We start from the raw sequence: 23997 nt of genomic DNA on the forward strand, positions 1-23997 counted from the left end.
TATTTATCTATAACATTGTGATCGTATCTCATTTCCGATATTTTGGTTTCCACATCATGATTAGAATATCCGACTACCATCTGCAAAGAGCCTTGGGGTTCCACATAGAGGAAGATTGGGTAAATCGTTCACGTAAATCTTAAACAGTAATGGTCCTAAATTGCTTCCTTGGGGAACGCCAGTTATAGCAAATATAATTGATATAATGAGAAGGCGACGGCATCAGCATCCTCTAGCGGACAAAATGGAATCACTAATTCGAGAAATTAATGTAACTTGTGAATAGCGTGTATTCCGGACTCGACTTGATCAGGGATGCCAGTTATAATAAATGAAATTGTTTATTTCCATTCTTGCACCATACAATTTTTAGGAAATCAACAAACAAACAAAACGGGGTTTAAGAAAATGTCTCCATTCCATACTTGTAAATATTTCTGAACAAAATATGGAGCGGAGTTATTACTTCTAATTCACTTACTTATTTGATTATTTCAAAAGATAGATTGGGATCGGCATTAAGTGTTTTGAAAGAAAAAGTTTTTTAATTCAATCGGTCAGAATAGAAAAAAACTGCTTAACCGTTTATAATTTTTTTTGCTAACTAATATTTAAGGAAAAACATATTTACGTAGAAATATCGTTATTTTCTCTATACTAGATGGGTTTTTTCGTCGATTCATATTAAAAGATGGTATTATTATTGTCTCATGCTAGATGTTTCTTGTTAATATTTGAAAATTTTCAACCAAATAGGTTTATCATTAATAAAATTTGAAGATTTTTAGATCATTTATCAAATCCAGATCTTAGGCATGACAAAAACCATTTTGAAATGTTTATAATTAATGAACTGAATAAAAAAAATCAATACTTACAAATCGTTTCCGAAATGCCAGTGCTTCAAAAAAAAAAACAAAAGGCAAACAATTACTATCCATGTACTCCGATAAGGGACTTGTTACATATCTTGAAGCTTCCGAAAAACATGAAATAAGTTTAGGTTGGTAGTGCGAATTTCGAGTTCATTGCTCAAATGAGCGGAATTTTTTTTTAAGTCGTCACCTAAACAAAAAATGATGAAAATATGTTCGGGTGGCATCCCTGATCAGCATTTTGACAGCTCCAGAAAAGGGCACAAATTGATTTGAAAGGGCACAAATTGATTTTTTTTTTTATTAAAAGAGACAAATGTGTGAAACAAAATTGTTTTTTTTTCTTACAAATTTATACCAGTTGTCCTAAAATGAATAAAAAAAAATTTTGATTCTCGATGAACAATCGGAATGCGATATATTTCTAAGTGTTTTTGCATTATTTATTTGTGCACGTCAACGTTAAACAAAAATCTAAACAAATGAAAATCAAAGCTGAAAAAGTTTCGATGAAACGATTAATCTGGAGAAAAATAAACTTCAGCACATTTACTTTAAATTAACACAAAAATATAGTGCACATTAAGCATCATGTGATTTGTTATTAGCAAGAAAGAAAAATTCTGTTCTCGCAATGGAATGTGTCCTTGATCCTTTTACAAAACAAATTATTATCCAAAACACAAATTTTTTTTTAAATATAACTAGGAATAAATAAAAATAATCCTTTTTAAATTCCCATTTTTGTACCTATTATTTTATCTTTATTTAATTTTCGTCTTTTTCCTTTTTTTGTATTTTTATTAACCTTTCGCTTATTTTGATTTGCCGTTTTGTATGACATATTCTAACAGTAACGGAATGTTGTTAAGAACTCAAAATGAAGCCAGTGATAAAAAAAATATATGGTATTCGATTTAAAGAAACTAAAAAGCCCAAATGTTTGATTCATAAATTGTCAAAAATAATCATAATCTGTGATGACAGATTTTATCGCGAATGTCGTAATTCAATGTATTTTTAGTTATGCATGAAGTCATAATAAATTAGTAATTTATAACGAATGCTTTACCTTAACGTTTTTGAGTCTAATAACATTCCCTTTTCATTCTTCCATTTTTTAAACTTTGCGCTAAATCGATAGTTATATTACAATCACGATGTTTAAGGGTTTGGGTAACGTTTTAAGAATTGTAAGAAGCTGCACTGTTAATAATTTATATTTGTTCAAAAACTTACTCATTTTACTTCCGCCTTTTTATAAGCTACGCCACACTTTTTGCAATTGTCAATGGAAAAATCAGGACACCTGGCATCGCTGACAAAGCTCCGAAAAAAATCACAGTGTAATACTTCCATTTCTGTCGCAATATAGCGATATTCGTGTCTCCCATTTTCTCGATAAGTGGTGTATATCGGTTCAAGTATATCTGGTTATAGGTACCGTAATCCGGGGTAAGATTGATCACTGTTTTCAATATTTTTCCATAATTTTTTTCTGTAAAGAGGAATGTGGCATATTTCATATTTTTGAAATCAGTGTTGGACTCTTATGAACGTAAAACATGGTTGCAGAAATTTTTAAGACCACTTGAAATTTGATAAAAAAAATAATCAATTTCGTCTCTTTTTTTAATTTGATGCTCTGGGGTAACATTGATCATTCTCTATTTTAACGGTTTTAACAAGTTTTCTTGAAAATAAATGATGCAAAACACCTTCATAATGCTTACAAATGCTAGTTTATCGATTTTACCTTGCTTTTTATCGTTTTCTCTTAAAAACATTTATAATCGTAAAAAGAACTATTATGGTGCATACATTAATGGGCAAAAATTAAAGTTAAAAACACAAATGAAATTTTACCTTCACACATTCCTCTTGGCCCTCCCACTATTTCCATTTTCATTTTTTATTCTTTAAAGTTAACCCTTTGATGGGGCTCCTATCCATTTGTCCAATACGGGATTACGTTTTCGAATATGTCCTTATTTTTTTATAATATCAAAAATTTATCACTTAATGAATATAAAAATACTAGACATATACTAAGAATAAAAGTTGTTTTTTCACATTCAGCATCTCGTTTGCATCTAAATGCTTTTTTGTTTCATCAGTAGAGCTGTGTCTTTACAAGGCTTGGAAAAATAGATATTTTTAGATTTTGAAATCACATTTTACTAACAGAAAAAACTTCAAATACAAACAAAATTTTGTCTATTTGATACTCAATTAATAGGCTTTCAAATAAAAAAAACAGTTTTAAAAAATTAAAACTATATACTCACGGCAATCTCCGTAGATCCACCTTTAAGCAACCCATGTTGGTATTTATGTAGGACATTTTCGTTTTCTAAAAACTCAATCAATCTTGTTGCCAAAAGTTTTTCCAAAACCTTGCTGAAGGCAGAAAGGACAGTCATAGGGCGGTAACTATTGATATCTTTGGGATCACCAGATTTAAACACCGGATGAATAATAGCATGCTTCAGAGATTCAGGATATTTGGCCAAACTGACACTATCGTTGAAGAACGAAGATAGGATATGAGCTTATTCCAAATGGTGTTATTGTAACGCTGGCACCGGGAAGCGATCGATTCCAGGAACTTTGGAAGGATCCAGTTTTGATATTACCGTTGTCACTTCTTGAATAGTGGAGAGTCGCAAGAAGATGCAATGTCAATGTTACTAGATCTGAGTTTCACTGAGATCTAACATGTAGGGGAAAGTCGGGTCAGACGGACACAGCTGGTTAACCGGACATTCTCAATATTTTGAAAATTACAATGCTCGGCACAAATTTGATGATGAGAATATGTTTGCCTAAGTGTATCAAAACTTTAGAGGCCCTTTGTTTATTAACATCAAGGTCTCAAAAAAGTTAAAAACAAACAAAAACTTTGAGGATCCATTTTCAATATAATTTTTCTACGCAATAGTTCATAACTGGCAATATGTTGGATAACTTCAACCGTTTTCAAAGGTGGAATGTGGTTGAAGGGCTTGAGCAACAAACATAAAAAAAAGTTACTTAGGCGTAGGCGGGTAAGACGGACATCTAATGGTTGGGTAAAACGGACACATAAGTTTCTCCAGGTATGTCAAATTTTTCATCGGTTTGATCCTTCAAAAGACCTTGGCCAGAACACTTGTCGGTCGAAAAGCACTCACCATCTCAAACAGGGCATAAAAACTTTAAAAAAGGGTAACCAGTGAAGAAAGCGCCTATAAAATACGAAATTCCAAAACCACACTGTTTCGCTTTTGAACTCGGACCAGTTGGATCTATTTTGGTTTGAAAAAAGGTTTTTAATACCTAACTCATAAGAATATGTTCTTACCCGACTTTCCCCTCTCAAATATACATTTTTTTCCAATTTCACCTTAGGTCTCAAATTTTCCTTTTAGGTCAAAGCTCGAGCTTGCCTCAGATAAAATTAGGACTTAAACAATTACCTGTATTTAAGTCATTTATTATTAAATTCAAGATTTTTTTTACAAATCTAGCGTTTTCTTCATACTTTTTAGAAGAAATGCGGATAAAATTATTCTTCACGGAATTCTTGGATTTTTCCTGTTATAATGCTTATTTGGCAGCGCACACCTTCTTCGTCCATCGTTTTAGCGATCTTGTTCCTCAGGGTTTTCATCTGATTGATGGCTTTGACAACCTTTCCCTTTGCCTTGAGTCTCCTCTTCATGATTAGGGCGGAACTGGGGGCATTTGGGTGGGTTGAGGTTTTTCGGAACAAACTCGACCCCTCTCTCTGCATACCATTCTTGAACGATTTTGCTGTAATGACAGCTTGCCAAATCTGGCAAAATTCGTATTTGGAGACACTATTTTTGGTATAGCCCCGACGTCATAGTCTTGTTTGTAATGAAAACTTTCGTTTTTTTTTTGCCAAATTTATCGTCAATAACAAGTTTAAATTTGGCTGGAATATCCCCCGAGCCGTTGCCAGGTGAAATTTTTGACCTGGGATTACCCCGAAGTCAGCCTTGACATAGGTTTCATCGTCCATCAGATGACACCCGTCGAATTTGGTCAGCACCTGGTCGTATAGCTTCAACGCACGAATTTTGGCCCTACTGTTCTGTTTTGTGCTTCGATTTGACTGTTTGCTAGCTCGATACAACTTGATTCCTTTTCGGAGTCGAATTCTCCTCATGGTACTATGAAAAGCACCGAATTTTCTGGCCAAATCACGATACTACAGATTGGAATTCCTCTTAATAATCGTCTTCAACATTTTACCACGCAGTTTCCGCTCGACAGTTCCACTTCAACGATTGTCTTGAGGCTTCCGAATCGTCATAAAAGTTTCCTTAATCCGTTTGATAACGCGCCATACGGTATTTCTGGACAATTTAAGCTTTAGCTAGCCTAGTTGCAGACCACAAATGTTTTTCCAAATAACTGTACACATCTGTTTCTATTCTTTCGGCTTCCATGCTGATTGTTTACTATGTACAGTCAATTTGTGGAATGTAAAAATAAATACGTGAATCAAAGCAAAAGTTTGTTTCAATTCTTAATGAAGCTAGTTTTAGAACGTTTGTAAGTTTTTAGCAAGTTTTCAAAATAACATTGAGGTGTGCGAGAAGGTATTGTATGCAAAATGCAAAATTTTGTCAGAATTATTTCGCTTTTTCCTTAATTTGCTTATTGACCTAAATTTTCGAAATAATACCGTATGAATTGGTAAAGTTTTATGTTTTTTTTAAGGTGTGGAATTTCACCCAAACAATCAAAAGTCACATATTCACTAGATTGAAGGCTTTGAAAGTTACATATTGGATAACAAAGAGAATCAACTGCTCAACTCCCTTGAGTGAACCTTATGTATTCATTAATGAACTTGAAGTTGCAAAAGTGATTAATATGTACATACGTTGTTTGAATCTTATTTCGCCCAATTCTCTTGAGTATATACTCAGTAATGAACTTAAAAGTTGTAAAAGTTATTTATATTTACGTTGTAAGGGACTAAAGTCACATAAAGGGCACGAAAGTGTTAAAAACGGGACTTATTTTGCCCAGTTGCTATAAGTGCACTATTTGTACTCATGAATGATCTTGAAAGTTGCAAGAATGAAAGATATGTACATTGTAAGAGACTTGAGTCACATAAAGGGCACAAAAGTGCTCAAAACGAGATTTACTAAGTCATTGAGGTGCCTTCAAAATCACATCATCGCTTCAATTTTAGTTCCAGTTAAAAAGAACAACATCTAGGCCTGGTCTGATGGTAGCATGTTCGATTCTCACTACGAGTGTTGGGGTTCGATCCCAAAACCGAGCAAGTTTTTTTTGAATAAGTAATTTGGTGACCATTCTGATGCGGTATATGTAGGAAATGCAGGAAAGAAGCAATTCAGCAATTTGTCGAGTTTGGAATTCGGTGCGTTCCATCATGGCGGCACCACGTACTAAACATAGTAAATAATCAAGAGAATTTTTTGCTCATTTAACGTTTTTTTTTGGAAGCTTATTATTAAGCTAATTATTAAGACCTGTTGTGGAACTTGAAAGTATCAATAAGAACCTTAGTTTTAAGCTGCATAGAACGTACTTCATTTCAATGATGGGGCTGAGTAAACTTTTTGTACCTACCTGTTTTATGGGACTTTTGGTTGCTTGGGCAGTGTCCATGTTTTCAATTCTCATGGTTTTTAATCTTTATTATTTCTAATGGTTATTGATTTTTGGCGCTGTCGAATTCTAAACATCATGATTAAACATGAGTAGGTTTCCGAAAGTTTCCTCAAAAGTTCCTACGAGGGTTAAGCTTAAGAAATCCTTCCGGGACCAGGTATGAATATTCTCGTGGATTCACGTGCGGAATACTCACATGAAAAAAGGTGGCAGCTTCAGCAGACGTGCTAGGAAGAGTGCGAGATCCAGCATAACTGCTCAAAACATAATGGGAAGCAAAGTGCAGATTACACATTTCACCATTTAGTAGGTTGAAGCTGCCCGTTGTTTTGGTGGGTGGGTGTAAGTTTGTTCACGTGTGTTTGAATGGCGGCGGCGTGAAGATGATGAGACGATGAGACGAAACGAGAGCGGCAAATCGTCTTCACCGGATCTGTCGTAAAACGGAAGCCGTTGAAGGTTGAAAACTTGATGCGCTACTGTTCCGGATGCTGTTGGTTCTGGCCCTGGCCCTGTTGGGGCAAATCAGTGTTATGGCTTGTAAGGGACCGGAAAGAATTTACACACAACGAATGTGGTGCGCGGTTGTTGACGGGAAGCTGCAGAAGGCAATTGCCAAAACCATGGGTGGCGCGGTGTAGATTTTCGCTTTTATTTCGAGCTCGAATTGAGTTTTCGCTTTTGTTACGCGTACCGGAGGCATAAATGAAGTAATCAAAGCTTTCGCATATACGAAGCGAAGCATGATGTTTACTTCCGGCTAATTTAGCCGGAAGCTTTGGAGCTTTCGTGCGAAATTAGCAATCCAGTAAAATCGGTGGAGATGTTTCCAGGAATGGATTCATGAGTGTTTTTCAAATAACAACGGCAAGCTAGCATCGTTAAGGGTGAATGGGGATACTCGATCCCTTTGTCTTATTTTCAAGTTATCTTTTTAGATAAATTATGCAGATCGTCGTCTTTTGCATTTTCTGACAGTATGATATTTCAAACTTTTAAGCTGCAAAAGTTTGATAGATACATGAACCCGTAAATAAACTAGTAGCGCTTTCGTGGGACTTAAAAATTGAGATATGTTGAAAGTTGAAGGAAACATAATCCTTTTTAAAAGGCGACTTGATCCTTTAATCAGGGTGCCCTAAGCTTTGTCAAAAATCATGCAAAATCTAATGATTAAAGTTCCTTTGACTTTTTTGGCCATTTTAGTTTTCATTTCACAGTTCATAAGTGTCGGACAGAAAGAATTCTAAAAGTTTGTCTACTACCCTGTTTTATTGCATACTTAAAGGGGCAATTTTCAGGCTTGAAGAAAAAAAAATTTTTTGAGTTCTTTTTATCAGTAAATTATTGGATACATATGAGTCATTGGATAAATATTAACAGTTTTGTGCTAAGCAATGGTAAACATCTATTTAGAAGAGAAATTTATCTTCTTGGACTCGGGGGATCAAGTAAACTCATTACAAACATTTGGGATAATTTATTTTATACTCTAATGATTGACATATTGAAACAAATATTTTTAATTAAAATTTTTGCGTGTGAAAACCCTTTTAAAATTAAAAAAAGATCTTAAAGCAAAATTTCGATAGATTTTTGAAACAAAGTGAAATACCGCAATTTTTTTTAAATAACAGGTTTGTTGTTTTGTTCTATCTGGCGTTTGTTTTTAACATTTGATCTATGTAAGACACTCCAGTTTCCTCATTCATGATCCTCATTCTCCCCTATATATCTGTCAATTTGATAGTTTTTTTCTCGATATGCCTTTCAATTTCAAAATTGACTTTTTTTTATGATTCAACACATATTCGTAACATAAAAATATGAATATTTTTATTTACATCCATTTATCATTGCATTTTTAAACCAACATTTTCAGGATGGCAATTCAATGAAAGCTTAGATTTCAATTTGACGACTTGTGTGATAGCCTTGTGAACTAATTTCACCCGTTTAATGTCGTCTTTGGTAACAAGTTCCCTATCAATTTAATGTTATATTCACCCTTATTCTTGTTTACGGCGTATCTGTCGTTCGTTCGAACGGATACTTTCGATCGAATTCGAAAAAGCTATTCTTGTTTTCGTTCGAATGCGATACGTTCGATGTTGGTGTTACCAGATGAATTTCGAAATTTCTAAGCAGCCCTGCTGTATCAAAATGACATTTCTCGTGTGCCAACAAAAGTAAACAACCTGTCTGATTGTGAATTTGTGAAGTTTTTATTATCGGACCGGGAAACAGGAACCTCGTAAACGGCCCAGAGGCAAGGAAAAAAATAGCAAATCATGCTCGAGCGGATCAGGCCCACCAAGAAAACCTCCGGCAGCAGCATCAGCAGGCTATTTCGTGATTCTGGAAAGTTGCCCCGTCGTAGGAGATCGGAACTCGCGTAGAAACAATCGACAAAAATTGAAAATTATATAAATAAACATGAGTTTGTATTCTTAAAAAATTTGTTATTTTTAAATTAAAGATATCAATTTGTAACATTGATCTCGACAAAATTGAAATTTTTAAACACCTTTCGACTCTACAACCGGTCATATTCATTGGCAGAGGTTTACGTGTCAGTTGGCTCAATTAGGCCTGGATCTATTTTTATGTTAAGTTTAAGTATCATATTTTTCTCATTTCTTCTCAAATTTGCACAAAATATGTTATTTCGAACCACTTTCGTATTTTATAACCTGCATTAAATTTCACTAATTGCTTTAAACGGTCATCATTTGCAGCATTAGACTCGCGTTTGTCAATCTATAGAAAAAATACTTTCGATCGAAAACGGGAATGCAGTTTTTTGTTCGTACGAACGATGTTCGAAAGATCGAACGGTTCTCATTCGTTCGAACGAAAACAAGAATGCAAAGTTGCAAAACTTTCGAACGAATGCCATTCGATCGAAAACAAGAATATTGTGATTATTTATTGATAAACTTCATTGATTTAAACAGTTGGATAATCTGGCTATATTTTAACTGATTACGTATGTACAATGATTTCATATGGGTTCCATCCCGTTTTGAAAGTAGGAGGAGGTTTTCGATGCAATAAATCAATAATGCCAAAAATTTCTTATAAAACAAAATTTCTTGAAAAGTTCATGAACATGATCGATTTTAATCGTCCTCGTAGGCGTTCGAGCTATTTTAAATATGATTTGAATGTAAATTCCTTTTTTCAAAAGCATGAATAGTTTTTCAATTGATCTATACATCTTGCTATTTAAAAAGTGTTTGTATTTCAAATTTCAAATAATCTTATGAAAATTTTTGATATGTGTAGTGTTTTAAATCGTTTTTTAACCATAAAACTCAGTAAAAAAAAACCTCTAGAAGTTTTTCAACATAGGGGAGATGGGGGCATAATGGCCACCTTAAGGAAAACGGTTGTTTAACCATAGAAAAGAGCTATAATATGGAGGTTACATTATTGTCTCGTGTTCAGACACTTAAAAAGCCGATTCCCCAACGGGCTGAAACGTGAAAAACTAGATGAAAACGTTAAAAAATGCATTTTAAAAAAATTTGCCAAAAGCTGAAAACCAGCCACTGTGGAGGCATAATGAGAACCCCCCCTGAGGCAGTATGAGCACCATTAATCAGGGCAAGATATGCGTTTTCTGCCGGGGAATCTAGCAGCGAATTCAATTTGATGAAATCAGGTGAGTCGTAGATTCATCAAACAAAGCAATAACAAAATAATCTAGGTCTGTTTGTAGAATACAAAAAATTCACGCACGCTCATACATTATGTGCTTTGTTCGGAGGATGATGCTACTAGCCGTATAATGTAACAATAAAAAATCGATCATGAATTGTAAATGGAAAAAAATCACCTCGAACAGAAATCTAACGCTAGTCTTTTGATTACTTCTCTGACACCTTACCAATAGGCTAAATCGTCGGATGAAAACTAGTCAAGGTGTGGCGCTATAAATCAATTTTAATTCGCTGCTAGATTCTACGGCAGAAAATGCTCATTATGCCTCGATAATATGGTGCTCTATATGCCCCTAGTCAACAAATTTAAGTAAAAACGTGTTTTAAAATTGATAAAAGTGAAAAATAAAAAATTTTATGATGGTAAAAATTGAGAAACAATGTGTACATCATGTTGCAGTGCGTACATTATAGATCAAGGTTATTTTAAGATCATAAGAGCTTATTTCGTGGTGCTCAAAAATTATAATATTTTCGTAACTTGAGAACCAAGCTAGTTTTTTTTAAATATCTCTGTAAAGATGATAAGGAGATTCCTTTTTTTGTGAAAAATTGATACTATAGAAAGTACGAAACAAATCCTCATGAAAATTTCTTTAAGAAAATACGTACTTTCGTAGAAAAGAGTAGTGCTCATTATGCTCTGGGTGCTCGTTATGCCCTCATCTCCCCTAATGATTAAATTTGCTTAGCCAAATTTTCATAAAATTATTATTATTATTCAAACTATTTTGATTTTTGTACTTTCCCGCGTTTTATAAAATAAACTGGATTGAAAGTTCTTTAAAATGTGTCATTTCCAATTCAGCTGGTGAAAAGGAGTAACTCATTCTCTCCTATTTTTTAAAAGAAAATGTCTATCAGTGTAATTAATAATCTTCAAAAAGATATCGAAATTTTTTTGTGTTTCAAAATTGATATTAATAGTTTATTGCTCATTCCAGCTTTGTTTTTTACTGATTTCGAACGGAATCTCACTGTTATGAAAAATCTTTTTTTTAAACAAACAGCGATTAGTTTTTTTTCATTAAATTGAGATTTTATACGATCTTAGTCGTCCAATTGTGCCGAAAAATTGTATGTTTTTCAAAATTGGTTCAATTAATCGTCTTTTTGTATCAAAACTTGGTTGTTAATCAAATTCTATTAAAAAAAAACTGAAAAACAATTCGAATTGCATTGAGTTTTATGTTGATGAGGTATAAGAGCGATTTATTTTGAAAGTTGAAAAAGTCACTTGTTACTTCAAATCAGATTTCCATATCAGAACTTGCCTGCATGTCAAATTTCATCATGAAAATTAAAAAAAAAAATTTTAATTAATTTTGTATAGAGTTCCCGTTTCAAAGTGGGAAGGGAAATTCTGAAAAAGAAATTCAATTTATTGTTAAGTTATCAGTGACAATATGCTGAGAACCAATTTTCAAGTTCATCATCTTGAAAATTTTCGAAATTAATCATGTTTTATGCTGATTTTGTATCGAGTAAACTTCCTTCCAAGATGGAAAGGTTTTTAAACTATTACACAAATCATGGCATTCTGACCACCGGTTTATAATTGATGGTATCATAAAATAAATTGTTTTCATATCCATAGAAAAGAATTTGTACGTCCACCTCCCCACTTTTACAAAAGTGAAAGGAAATTGTATAAATCCTATCGCTTTTTGTTAATTTTTGTTAAGAGGCCCCTCGTTTAAAGAGCGATAGGGATCATTCTGCACAATAAAGCAAATTCTTCTATAAAATCATGTTCAGAGCCCGTTCTTTTGAAAATCACTCAGACATTGTTCGAAATTTGCCATATTTACACATAATTTTCTGTAGGAGCCTCCATTTACAGGCGGGGGAGGGGGCGGGTTTCATCTGTCGCATTAGCGGCCATCAAAAGCAAGCGAGGTATTCTTTTCTACATTCAAATTTTTAATTTTTTATCAAATTAAGTTATTCGAACAATCTTGACGCAAAATTGATGTCAAAAATTTCGAAAACTATCTACCTGAGATAAGGTTCAAAATTCAGCTATCTACAGACTTTCGAAATTTTCTCACTTAGGATAGTTATTCATTTCTAAATACTTAATTTTATTCCGGCCCATATAATCAAAATCGAAATTGTATTTTTGTTTTTCTCGGATTATGTATCTGGTTTGAGATTTTTGTTTATCGGTTCGAATCATCATTGAAAATTGAAATGAAAAGCTGTGTTTCGTCGTTAAAACTTGGTTTTATAGGTATGTCCTCTATATAATTTGATTCATGATTGAAACCTAAAATTTCCGAATTTTGATTATGGATTCATGATTGAGGCCTCCGAAACATATTTCTTAATTCAGAAACTGTTTTTATTTACATTTCAGAAATCGTATTGAAATTTCGATACATATTTAAAATTCAAATTTTTAATTCAGACTGAAAGTTCAGATTCAGCTCGGAAATGATTTCCACAGACAAAGCAAAATTTTCAAGATGACTATTCCGGTGAAAATTTAAATTCAATAAGATTGCATGATGAGAATTTTGATTGTTAGTTCGATTTTAAAATTAACCCAAAGTCAAATGGTTTGCACAATTCAGCTGAAAGTGACAACCATTTTGTAGAATTTTAGTTCATTTTGCAAACAGAAACAGGAACAGGTTCCACAGAAATTGATTTTAAATTCAAACTAATTTAATTGAAAACAGCATGTATTTTCTTTTAAAAAATTGCAGGGAATTTCATATCTTGTTGCGAATTGTTCATCATTATTAATATAACAGTATTTTTAAGAAAAAAAATTTCAAACCAAAATCTTTAACTAGGATCAAGTTTGAATAAATTACGATTTGTACTGCAAAATTTTAATCTTTCCACTTTTACTTTTGAATTTATTTTTAAGATTTTTTTTTCAAAATTTTAGGCTTTCTTTAAAAAAAAATTATTGTAAGTTCAAATCAAATAAACCATATAAAGCTGGCCAGATTACCCGGTTTTACCCGGACTCGCCCGGATATGTTATAGAAAAAATATTTGGCCACCCAAATTTTGTTGAAATTTAACAAGCAAGATTTGTTAACATAAACACAAACGATTTTTTGGGAAACTGAAATACGATTCAAAATCTGGTTGTGTTTTTCGGATGAAAAAAATTATTTATTATTTTTTAATATTTTTGTTGAACAATTCATGGATTATAGTCAAATTTTCTCAAATATTTACAGGATTGTGGTTTGAAAATTTTGAAATAGAGTAACCCAAATTTGCCAGGTTTAAAATAAAATAGCCCGGATATGTGCGCGATAATTACTGGAAATCTTAAGCTTAGTTCCACAGAATTTAAGATTTCAGCCATCGATGTAAGTAAGTTTCCTATTTTGATGCTAAAGCATTCTGTAAACACATCCAAATCATCATTTGAAAGATTTTTGGATGTATTTTCAAAAGTTTCTATTAAGCACGAAAAACTAGTATATATACACTGTCGGCCCAAAATTTAGGGATCACCCCCTCAAAAACATGAAAATTTTGATCGGCCATATCTCAGCCGTCTTATTTTAAACTGGAATTCTTTTGATCTCATTCAAGAGATAGTTCTTTGTATATATTTGACAAAATGTAATAATGAATTGATATAACTTTTTATATTTTCGGGGAGTTTTTTCGGCTTGCAGTCTCGTTTTTAGCAATAACGACATATTGATTTACATCAATACGTCGTTTTTACTAAAAACAAGACTTCAAGCTGAAAAAACTTCCCGAAAAAACAAATTTCCAGTCGAATTTTTCTACCACAAAAATAATTTTTATGATTAAAATTTAGCTTAAATTTGGGACATTTTTCAAAAACCGAACTTAAAATACAAACTAGATCATCTCAGAGTGGGGTGGACCAAGTTTCAAAATTTGAGTTGCATTCGAGAATCCTTTATTCGTATTTATAAAAATACATTTGCTTAATTTTGTTAGAAAAATTTGAAATGTTCTTTAAATATATAAAATAGCTTATCAGGTAATCGTAGAAAAGTTTGGGATCACCACGTAGAATGGTGTAACGGCCAAAAGTTTGGGATCCGTTTTCAAAAACATGCACTTTTATTTCACGCGTATCTCGGTTATCGAACAACGTAATGTTTATCTGGTAGACTGTTTTGGAAGCCAATGAGTTGAACTTGCTTTATGAATATTTATTTGAAATATTTTTTAAGACTAACTTCTTTGGAACTATATTCAAAGTTTCATCATTTTCTGATGGTTTTCACCAACTAGTCCGACCGTTGAAAAAAATATGCAAATTATTTTTTTTACCATTTGAGTCAGTTCTTCCTTTGATCCTGTATGCAACATTTTGCTTCTTGCTTCTGCTTTCTCAGACACTTAGTGAATTTTGATTCGAGCAAATAATGACTGACTTACAGCCTTTTTCCCAAAGCTTGTTAAAAAAAATCTTCGACTTTGAATATCTTCGAAACAAATGCTTGTAGCTTAATATTGTCAGAGCATCATATTTGAGTCACGTTTAAAACTTTCCAGAACTTTAAACTTTGTTAAAATAAGTTGAGAAACAAGAGAGATTTAACGGAAAAAGTGTTAGGGGTTTTTTTACCCCCAGCGGTATACATACGTTTTTCGATAAAAAATATTATATGTAATGAAAAAATCCGTGCGTTTTGAATACAAACATAGTCATAAAGAAAAATTTTGGTTTTTTTTAATAGGAGTTAAAGTCCTTTGAAGTGTTGAACTCGACCAACACTGCAATTTAACCCCGATTAATCTGAGAAACGAAATTTCCTGTTGTCGTGAAATCGTTGACTGACATTCATTTTTAATCTGTTGTTTTTTCCCTCTCTTTCAGCATCCCGGAGGCACATGCTAGCTCCGTCAAATGAAGCCTTCAAAGTTAAACTAAACCTGCCGTGAAAAACATTCGCCGAACCGATCCATTGCAACCACACCGATCAGATATTCCCCGACAGAACGACAACAGCCGGAAACAGGCGGCTTAGGACCGACTTTGGCGCAGCCAAACGCTCATAATCCCAACCAACCAACCAATATTGATAACAGACTGAGCGAAAAAAAAACCTTTCACCACATCAAAAATATAAAAAAACACATCTATTTCATGCAGCCTACCGCCCACCAACCTTTGGAGGCAGCCTCCCAATAATAATGAAAAATTTATGGAAAAAAATGCTGCAAAGCGCGGAAAGTGTCGAGCGGTTGTTCATGAATAATTTCGGGGCAGGCTTTCCACAAGCGGCGGATTCGTTCAGTTCATTTTTTCCAGTTAGTTCTACTAGGGGTTTTTATTGGTTAGAATTTGCCACGGTTTTTTTTCTTCCTTTGGGGTAAGGGAAGTTGCGTTTTTGTTCGCGGTTTTCATCGTTATTGTGAATTGATATACCCCCGGGTGTATGCAACGTTCGTTTTTTTTTTTCGATTTGAATCCAATCGAGTGGGGAGGGTCCCTGAGTGCCTCCCAAAGTGTATCGGGAGGGTGTGTGTTATAAATTTTATTGCCTCTGCAGGAGGCGCTTTGTGTTTTGAGGTTTTTTCTCATCTGCTAGCTTTTTTTGTTTTTCTAATACCTAGGTAAAGGGGCCTGAATGGTTCAAATAATGAAGATTTGATCGTAATCGAGTTTCGGAAGTGACAACAAAAAACAATCTGGCTCGGGGTTCAGTTGAATGTGCGAGTGAGAAAAAAAATCGATTTCCGATACCGAAACTGGTTTTGAAACAAAGAGTTCGTGCTGGGAAGCAATATCGAAACGAGGGGTTTGGGCAAAAGTGGAAAAAAAAGCTCCGAACATCGAGATAAAGCAAATCACGTCCATTAGGAGCTCCCGGAAAACGGTTGTAAAAAGCTAACGAAGTGGGAAATTACGAAAAACGGTCGTCGCGTTTGCAGTGAACGTAAAGTCAATAAAAATACAAGGCCATCCCACCTCCTACAGAGAGCGAGAGAGAGAGAGGGCGGGCCGGGTTTCGATTGGGTTTCCGGGAGTCAGGTTTTCCCAAAAGCTTTCGAAGTGGGTGCCAAAAAGCCATTCCATAAATTATCGATTCCGATAAACAAATCATAGCGCCGTGGCCGGAATGAGACTAAAGCGACTAGGTAATATGGAAATTTACGGCGGCAGCTCCGCAGAACGGATCGGCACTATTGGTGACAAGGACAATGACGATGGTCAGGAACCCGGCACACACTGTTTGCCAAGCGAAGATTGGCTCAGCTGCCGAGGCTTTAACCCGAGCCTACATTCAGGCGCAAACCACATCAATGGCCGCCGAAGTCACAGCCATTTCGAATCAGACGACGCCATCGCCAATGATGATGAGGACGATGACGAGGGCACCAATGCCGGTCACAGTCACAGTACAACATCCAGGACAAGCCTCATAACTGCCAGCAGCACCGCCACAACATCAGCTAGAAACTTCCACAGAAATCCAACGACGGCCGTGCCGAGTCAGACGCCGAGTTGTTCCAGAATGGGCGGTGGCGGCAGAAAAACGTCGTCGTTTCGTCGATCCCATCTGCACCTGTTGACGACGACGACCTTCATCACCGGGGCACTGCTGACGCAATTGATTGTAAATATTAGTATAGGTAAGTGTCACACCCAGCCACCTTTCTCCCAACCAAAAACACATACAAACATCCACCATTCACCGTACCATCCATTGAACTATGTTACAAGAAACGCATAAATTCGGGGGCTTCAGGGCTTCTGGGAAGGACCCGACAGAGACTGTCCCAGTCATCCTTTTATTCTAGCAGCCGGAATCACAACCGTCTGCCGAACGATGGATTTATGTTTGTTTCGATTTGTGTCACGGGTCTCGGAGCACACATGTGGGATTTGGTGCTCTTGGATCATTGCCGGTTGGTATCTAATGGAATTGGGGGTGGCTTCCCAAATTTAGGCCTCTACGTCATAGACAGACATTGAGCCGGCTTTTAGTTCTCTTGTTGTAAAAAAATCAACTTACTAATGGTGAAACATTCAAGGTTCGGAAACAATTGGTATTTTAGATTTGCTAGTCTATTTTATTATTATATGGGAAAGTGTTTCTATAGCGCCGATGAGGTCTACGGGATAGGCTGGTGCGAGTCTAGTTTTAGCATGCCAGGCGTACTGGGCTCGATTCCCGGTATCGGCAAGAAAACTTTTGGGTTCGAATCCCATAAGTTGCCGACAGGTAAGATGTGTTTTCTCTTATAACTGACTATATAATAAGAATGTTTAATCAGTTGCCAGCTGGCCAGGTATATACACGAGTGCGGAATACCTGTCATACATCCATAACACTGAAAATGTGATAAATTTTAAACGGTTGTGAAACTGATTGTCTCGTTCTCCAAATAAGGCTCACTGTTACACAAAAACACATTCATTACATGACAGTTCACACGAAGCCATGGTATCGGGTATGTGGTGATTTGCATTGAAGATAAGCCGAACTCATGATCTGAAGAATGCAATTCAGCGCATACGTTGGTGAAACTGCGGTGAATCCGTGCACCCATGGTGGACTATCTACATACATACATACATAGGGGGAAGTGTTTCTGAATGCGCCTAGGGCAGTGGTTAGCAACCTGCGGCTCGCGAACTGCATGCGGCTGTTTTTTTTTTGTTTTGTTTGCATGCGGCTCTTTGGATATAAAGCTGCGGCTCTTTAGCTCACTGCGCAAATATATCTTTTTGTTTTTGAAGAAAAAAAAAACAAATCGCCAATACCAATATTTGAGTATTGTGACTTGTGACCTTAAACATGGTTTTCATACACAGGTCCGGAAGAAAAACTTTTGAGATTCTATCGCAGTTAAAACAAACTGCGTGGTCGAAATAGTAAAATTCTTAAGTTTAGTTGGCTGAATTTGATTTCTTTTTTTGTCACGCGGATTTTGAAACAATAAATTTTAAGATTAGCATCTTGATCTTTCAATGGATTATTTTATTTACATAGTATTCCGTCTCACGACATAACTTGACGAACATAATTCCTAAAATTCACTCGGTCCATGGCACCCGTTCTCCAATTTCTCGGGCACCCCACGTTCGCCAGATCACGCTCCACTTGGTCTAACCACCTCGCTCGTTGCGCCCCCGCTCGTCTTCTTCCTACCGGATTCGTAGTGAACACCTGTTTTGCAGGACTGTCGTCCGGCATTCGCGCAACATGTCCCGCCCAGCGTATCCGGCCAGCTTTCACCACTTTCTAAGTCTTCTCGATCGCAGTTGCTTGTGGAGTCCATAGTAGGCACGACTTCCGCTGATAATTCGCCGCCGGATCTCACGGCTGGTGTCATTGTTTGCGGTCACCAGTGAGCCGAGATAGACAAAGTCTTCGACTATCTCCAGCTCGTCGCCGTCGACTGTGAGTCTGTGACCTTGTTATTGCTGGACAAGCGGGTTCGGTCGGTGTCGGATCCGCAGGCCAGAATGTACTTCGTCTTGGACGTATTAATCATCAACCCAATCCTTCCTGCATCGCGTTTCAGTTTGCGGTAGATCTCCTCCACCGCCGCAGATAATCTGCCGACTGTATCAATGTCATCGGCAAAGCAGATAAGTTGACTGGATCTGTTGAAAATTGTGCCCCGCATTTCGCCCACCGCTCGTTGAATAACACCTTCTAGCGCCACGTTGAACATCATGCAGGATAGACCATCACCTTGTCGGAGCCCCCTGCGCGATTCGAATGGACTCGACAATTCACCCGAAATCCGCACACAGCACTGCGTTCCATCCATCGTCGCCTTGATCAGTCTGATCAGCTTCCCGGAAAAGCCGTTCTCGTCCATTATTTTCCATAGCTCGTTACGGTCGATCGTGTCGTATGCGGCTTTGAAGTCGATGAATAGATGGTGCGTCGGGACTTGGTGTTCCCGGCATTTTTGGAGGACTTGCCGTAATGTGAATATCTGGTCAGTCGTTGACCGTCCCTCCATGAAGCCGGCCTGATGACTTCCCACGAATCTGTTTGCTTGTGGCGTTAGGCGGCGGAGTAGGATTCGGGCCAACACTTTGTAGGCGGCATTGAGGACAGTGATCGCTCGGTAGTTCTCACAGTCCAATTTGTCGCCCTTCTTGTATATGGGGCATATTACCCCCTCCTTCCACTCCTCCGGTAGCTGTTCTACGTCCCAGATCCGGACTAGCAACCGATGTAGGCAATCGGCCAACTTGTCCGGGCCCATTTTGATGAGTTCAGCTGCGATGCCATCCTTCCCAGCCGACTTGTTTCTGTTCAGCTGGAGAATGGCTTCCTTAACTTCACTCATCGTTGGGAGTGGCACCTCTACGTGTCGTTGGCTAAGCCGGCGATATACCTTCCCCCACCATCTTGATCTCCTGCATGTGCGCCGTTCAGGTGTTCATCGAAGTGCTGCTTCCACCTTTTGATCACCTCACGATTGTCCGTCAGGATGCCTCCGTCCTTATCCCGGCACATTTCGGTTTGCGACACGAAGCCTCTGCGGGATGCGTTGAGTTTCTGATAGAACTTTCGTGTTTCTTGGGAACGATGCAGCTGCTCCAGCTCCTCGAGCTCCTCCTCCTCCAGGCGGCGAAAATTCGGACTCGCTGCCCCTTCCGCTGTCGGTGATTTTCCACATTTCGACGAGTGCCTCTTTGCATTACTGCCGCCCGCGCGGCAGTCTCTTCGTCCATCACCCTCCTACACTCTTCGTCGAACCATTTGTTCCGACCAGAGACCGACAAAAAACACAAACACAACACAGTACATAACGTGCAACACAAATCCTGGAGTGCTGACATATAAATTTTTGTGTGCGACACTTTGGTTTGACACAGCACTTCAATTGTGTTGTGTTGCATTAAATCAACACGACACAGTTCCCTGTTGTGTCGTGTCGAGTATAACACAGCACGCAACACAGTGTTGTTACTAGCAAGGTTATTTTTTCACCCGTCGCACTTGACTGGACAGCATTTCTCCGTATTCTCAATGGCGAAGCTCTTCACTCACATTGTGTTGAGCAAAAGCAAAAGAAAAAAAATTATCCAGTTCGGCTGCTAGCAAGTAGGCGACGAATTGAAAAAAAAGCTAGCTGGCAGGAGCAACAATGATAATCGTATCGGGACCGGCACACGAACACACTGTGTCGTCAACTGTGTCGCATACTGTGCTGTGTTGCGGCCGACACGCAACAAAAGTAGATTAACACAGACACAGCACAGCTTCGTTTCGGAAGTGCTGTGTCATCAAATTGTGTTGCACTTACTGTTGTCGTGCTGTTTTCGGTCCCTGGTTCCGACGAGTTTGCTCCACATAACCGATGACGTTCTCTGCAGCACTGTTGATGGCTGTCTTGATGGTATCCCAACAGTCCTCGAGAGGGGCTTCGTCAAGCCTCCAATGCATTATGTTGTTTAAAAACAACACCAATTTGAATGAAATCACCGAAATTAGATTGTGTTCACTGGAAAACGTTGATATTTTCAATAAATTCGCAATTCTTCCCTTCTGTATTAGGCAATCACAAACATCATTTTGAGCCTTTAAAAAATAAATATTGTAAATTGACAAAATCATTTTGGAATAATTCCATCATTCTGAATACTATTTACAACTTTCGCGAATAATATTTTAAAACGGGAGAACTTCAACCATAGGTTTATCAATTCAAACGTGTTAAGTAAAGATAAAAACAACAAATATTTTTTATTCAATATCTGAATGCTAAGTTCAGTATTCCAAACTACAACTCCAAACTGCGCAAAATTATGGACATATGCTTGAAGCCTTTAAAGTTAATGATTGTATATTTTTTAAAGTAACCATGTGTATTTTGTTAAAGGCATTTTTTAGAAGGTTAAATGGTCGAATAAATAAGTTTTTTTTGAATTCTAGAATATTCAAATGCTTCGATAATTTCATATCGTTTACTTTGACAAAAACTTAAGCTTGAGATACATTTGAAATATTTTTTCACCTTTTTTTTGCACCGCACAAACATAGATCAAACCAAGTCAGAAGAGTTGAAAATTCAAAAATTTATTACAATTATGTATTGCAAAAAAAACAACTTTGAAAAAAACTTTTCAGTTGGGAAAAAAGCCTTTCCTATACTTAATATGGATTTTTTTTACTACATATTCAGGTTAGAATGTATTTAGTTTGGTCAAGAAAACATTAGTGCGGCTTTTTGAAATCATGAAATTTTGAAAATTAATATATTTTGGCTCTTCTCTCTCAAAAGGTTGCCGACCATTGGCCTAGAGGGTTAAATGCACCTTTTAGAGCCAAAAACTATTAATTTTCAAAATTTCAGAGTTTGGAAAAGCCACATAAAAGATTTATTATTGTTGTTTTAAACAATTAAAAACGTATGGTTCATCAAGATATAAAAAATTCACGTTAAAGTTCTAAGTGTTTTTATCTCTAACTTTTGGATATTGTCAAAATAACTCTGTTAAATTTGTTTTTGTTCACCATTTTGTACACGGATTGTCTTCTGGATCATCAACTCTTCAAACATGGTTTTATTTGGTATCAATTTTATTGCTAGCAACCAACGGATTACAAAATTTTAAATTTCATAACAAGCTTAAATGAATATCTTTTATGATGATGGAGTGAGAGATTTGAACATATTAACGTAAACAGAGTATATCTATTTCATCGGCATAAACAACTTCTTTTAAAATAACAAAAATTAAGATAAATCAATTTTCTAAAATTTTCAAGCTTTTTGCAATGATATTTCCCTAGTATGAACTAATGGTTTCAAAAGTCCAGAATTATTTTTCAATCAACAACAATATTTAAGTCGCTGAAAATTTTCATCTTCAAAAATTATGATGAGCACATATGTCATTTCAAATTTAGAATTTCTGAATTTCATAACGTATCTCACCTCATTTTATGTCACAAGTGATTTTTCGGTATTGAGCATCCGATAAAATGAAAAATGACTTTTTGCTTAAACTAAGATTTGACTGGAAAAAATGTGGTTTTTAAATATGTTAAAATGGTGTATAAATCTGTAAAAATCTGGTTTCGTTTACTTAATGAAAATTCGAGACAAATAATAAAGAGTCAGTACATTTCACCATTAAGATCCATTTGCAGGTATTTTTGAAGTTTCGAAATCAAAATTTAATTATGATTTTTAAAAACATGTGAACAGTGATTCACTATTAATTTTAAAAAATTGAAGGAGTTGATCGAGTTAAAAAAAAGTTAAAAAGGATGTGTTAAAAAATGATGAAATAAACTAAAATTGCTATTAACTTTGTTAGTTGCATTAAGTTTAAATACTTGTTTGTTAACTAGTATTTAGTTTTCAAAAAGATATTCAGAATAGAAATTTTCATACAATATAAATGCTGATTCGAGTTTGAAAAGCTGTCAAATTTTTATTTGGATTTCTAAATTTTAAGTTTTGATATTATGAATTTGAACTTCATGTACATATTTATTTTTTATCATTCATGTTATGTTTAGGTACTAACAAAACAGAGGTTATAAAAGAATAACTTTTTTGGAGAACAATTAATTTAGATTCCTCTGTTAGCTACAGCTCAATTTTTGCGTTCAAATGATTCAAAAATATTCACGCTTTTTGGAGGTACATAATTTGATTTATCTTTATATTGATTTAAAACGATATTATGCATTATAAAGTTTGAAGAAAAATAAAGTTTCTTACCTTGATTTCTATGCAGTTGCATCAAAAACAGTGGAATAGAATAATTGTTAAATTAGGCTTCAATAAAATCTTATTCCGTTTGTTTTTACAGCACTGCCGCGGATGCCATTTTAAAAGTTTTTCCCGAATTGTGAAAACTTGTGTTCCAGCCAAGGTTGCCGAAAAAAAATTCTGTGTTTTTGACAAAAAAAATCGCGAATTCTGTGATTTGAGCCTAAAATTCTGTGAAGGTTTTCTGTGACGCTTTTTTTTGAAGTTCATAGGAAAATCATGTTAAACATCAACAAATTGAAAATTTCTTACAGATTTAAAAGAAAAAAAATCAATTTACTTTACCTTGTTTCCCATTTTCATGAATTATAGTCGGAAATGACAAAAAAAAATATAATTTTGAGAATCTGTAAAAAATTTGAAAATTTGCGAATTCTGTGAAAATTTGAAATATTATGTAATCTGTAACGAAATTTTGCCCAAAATTCTTTGATAATAGAAATTTTTCTGTGATTTCGGCAACCTTGGTTCTCGAATAACTGAGTAAACCTATCTTTGGTTTTATTCCATAAAATTATAAAAGATAAAGATTTTTATAAAACTTCAGCTTTTTCATATAAAAATAACGAGTTCTTAGCATTTTCTATGAAACTATTCGAAAAAATTGCCATAAAAACATAAATTTTGCCCATAACAAATATAGGCGCATTTAGCCTGCTCGATTTAGGGTTCGGCAATTTAGACAACAGTTATAAAAAATCGCTTTCTCGGAAACTGGAGGAGATATCAACATTAAAATTACTAAAATTTATTGAAAAGAGATATTTGCTTATGTGTGTATATTTTTTGTATACATATTCGATGTAATATTTCACTAAATCAGTACCGTCAACTGGGGAACTTTGCAACACTTTTTAACTTCAATGGCTTCTTATGGCAATCTTCAATGGCATCTTAAAAGTTACTGTCCAAAGAAAATCAAATTGTTTGTTAATTATAAGTTTATAGCTTGATGTGACATCAAATTGACGTAGCCAGTAAAATTATTGGTTTCACCAGTTAATCACCCTACTAAG

At 35.5% G+C, this 23997-nt stretch overlaps 1 protein-coding gene across 1 annotated transcript in view; it reads left to right on the forward strand.

Moving 5' to 3' along the window:
* Window positions 1-17198, forward strand: part of LOC129753769 (uncharacterized) — an 80975-nt gene extending 63777 nt beyond the window's left edge. Inside the window, exons 2-3 of the mRNA XM_055749616.1 lie at window positions 15096-16855; window positions 16972-17198. Coding sequence (XP_055605591.1) covers window positions 16342-16855; window positions 16972-17198 — 741 coding nt within the window. The 5' untranslated portion in view covers window positions 15096-16341. The remainder of the gene's footprint in view (window positions 1-15095; window positions 16856-16971) is intronic.
* The last annotated feature ends 6799 nt before the right edge of the window (window positions 17199-23997 follow it).

The sequence above is a fragment of the Uranotaenia lowii genome, chromosome 3 (genome assembly GCF_029784155.1).
Source record: "Uranotaenia lowii strain MFRU-FL chromosome 3, ASM2978415v1, whole genome shotgun sequence".
NCBI lineage: Eukaryota > Metazoa > Arthropoda > Insecta > Diptera > Culicidae > Uranotaenia > Uranotaenia lowii.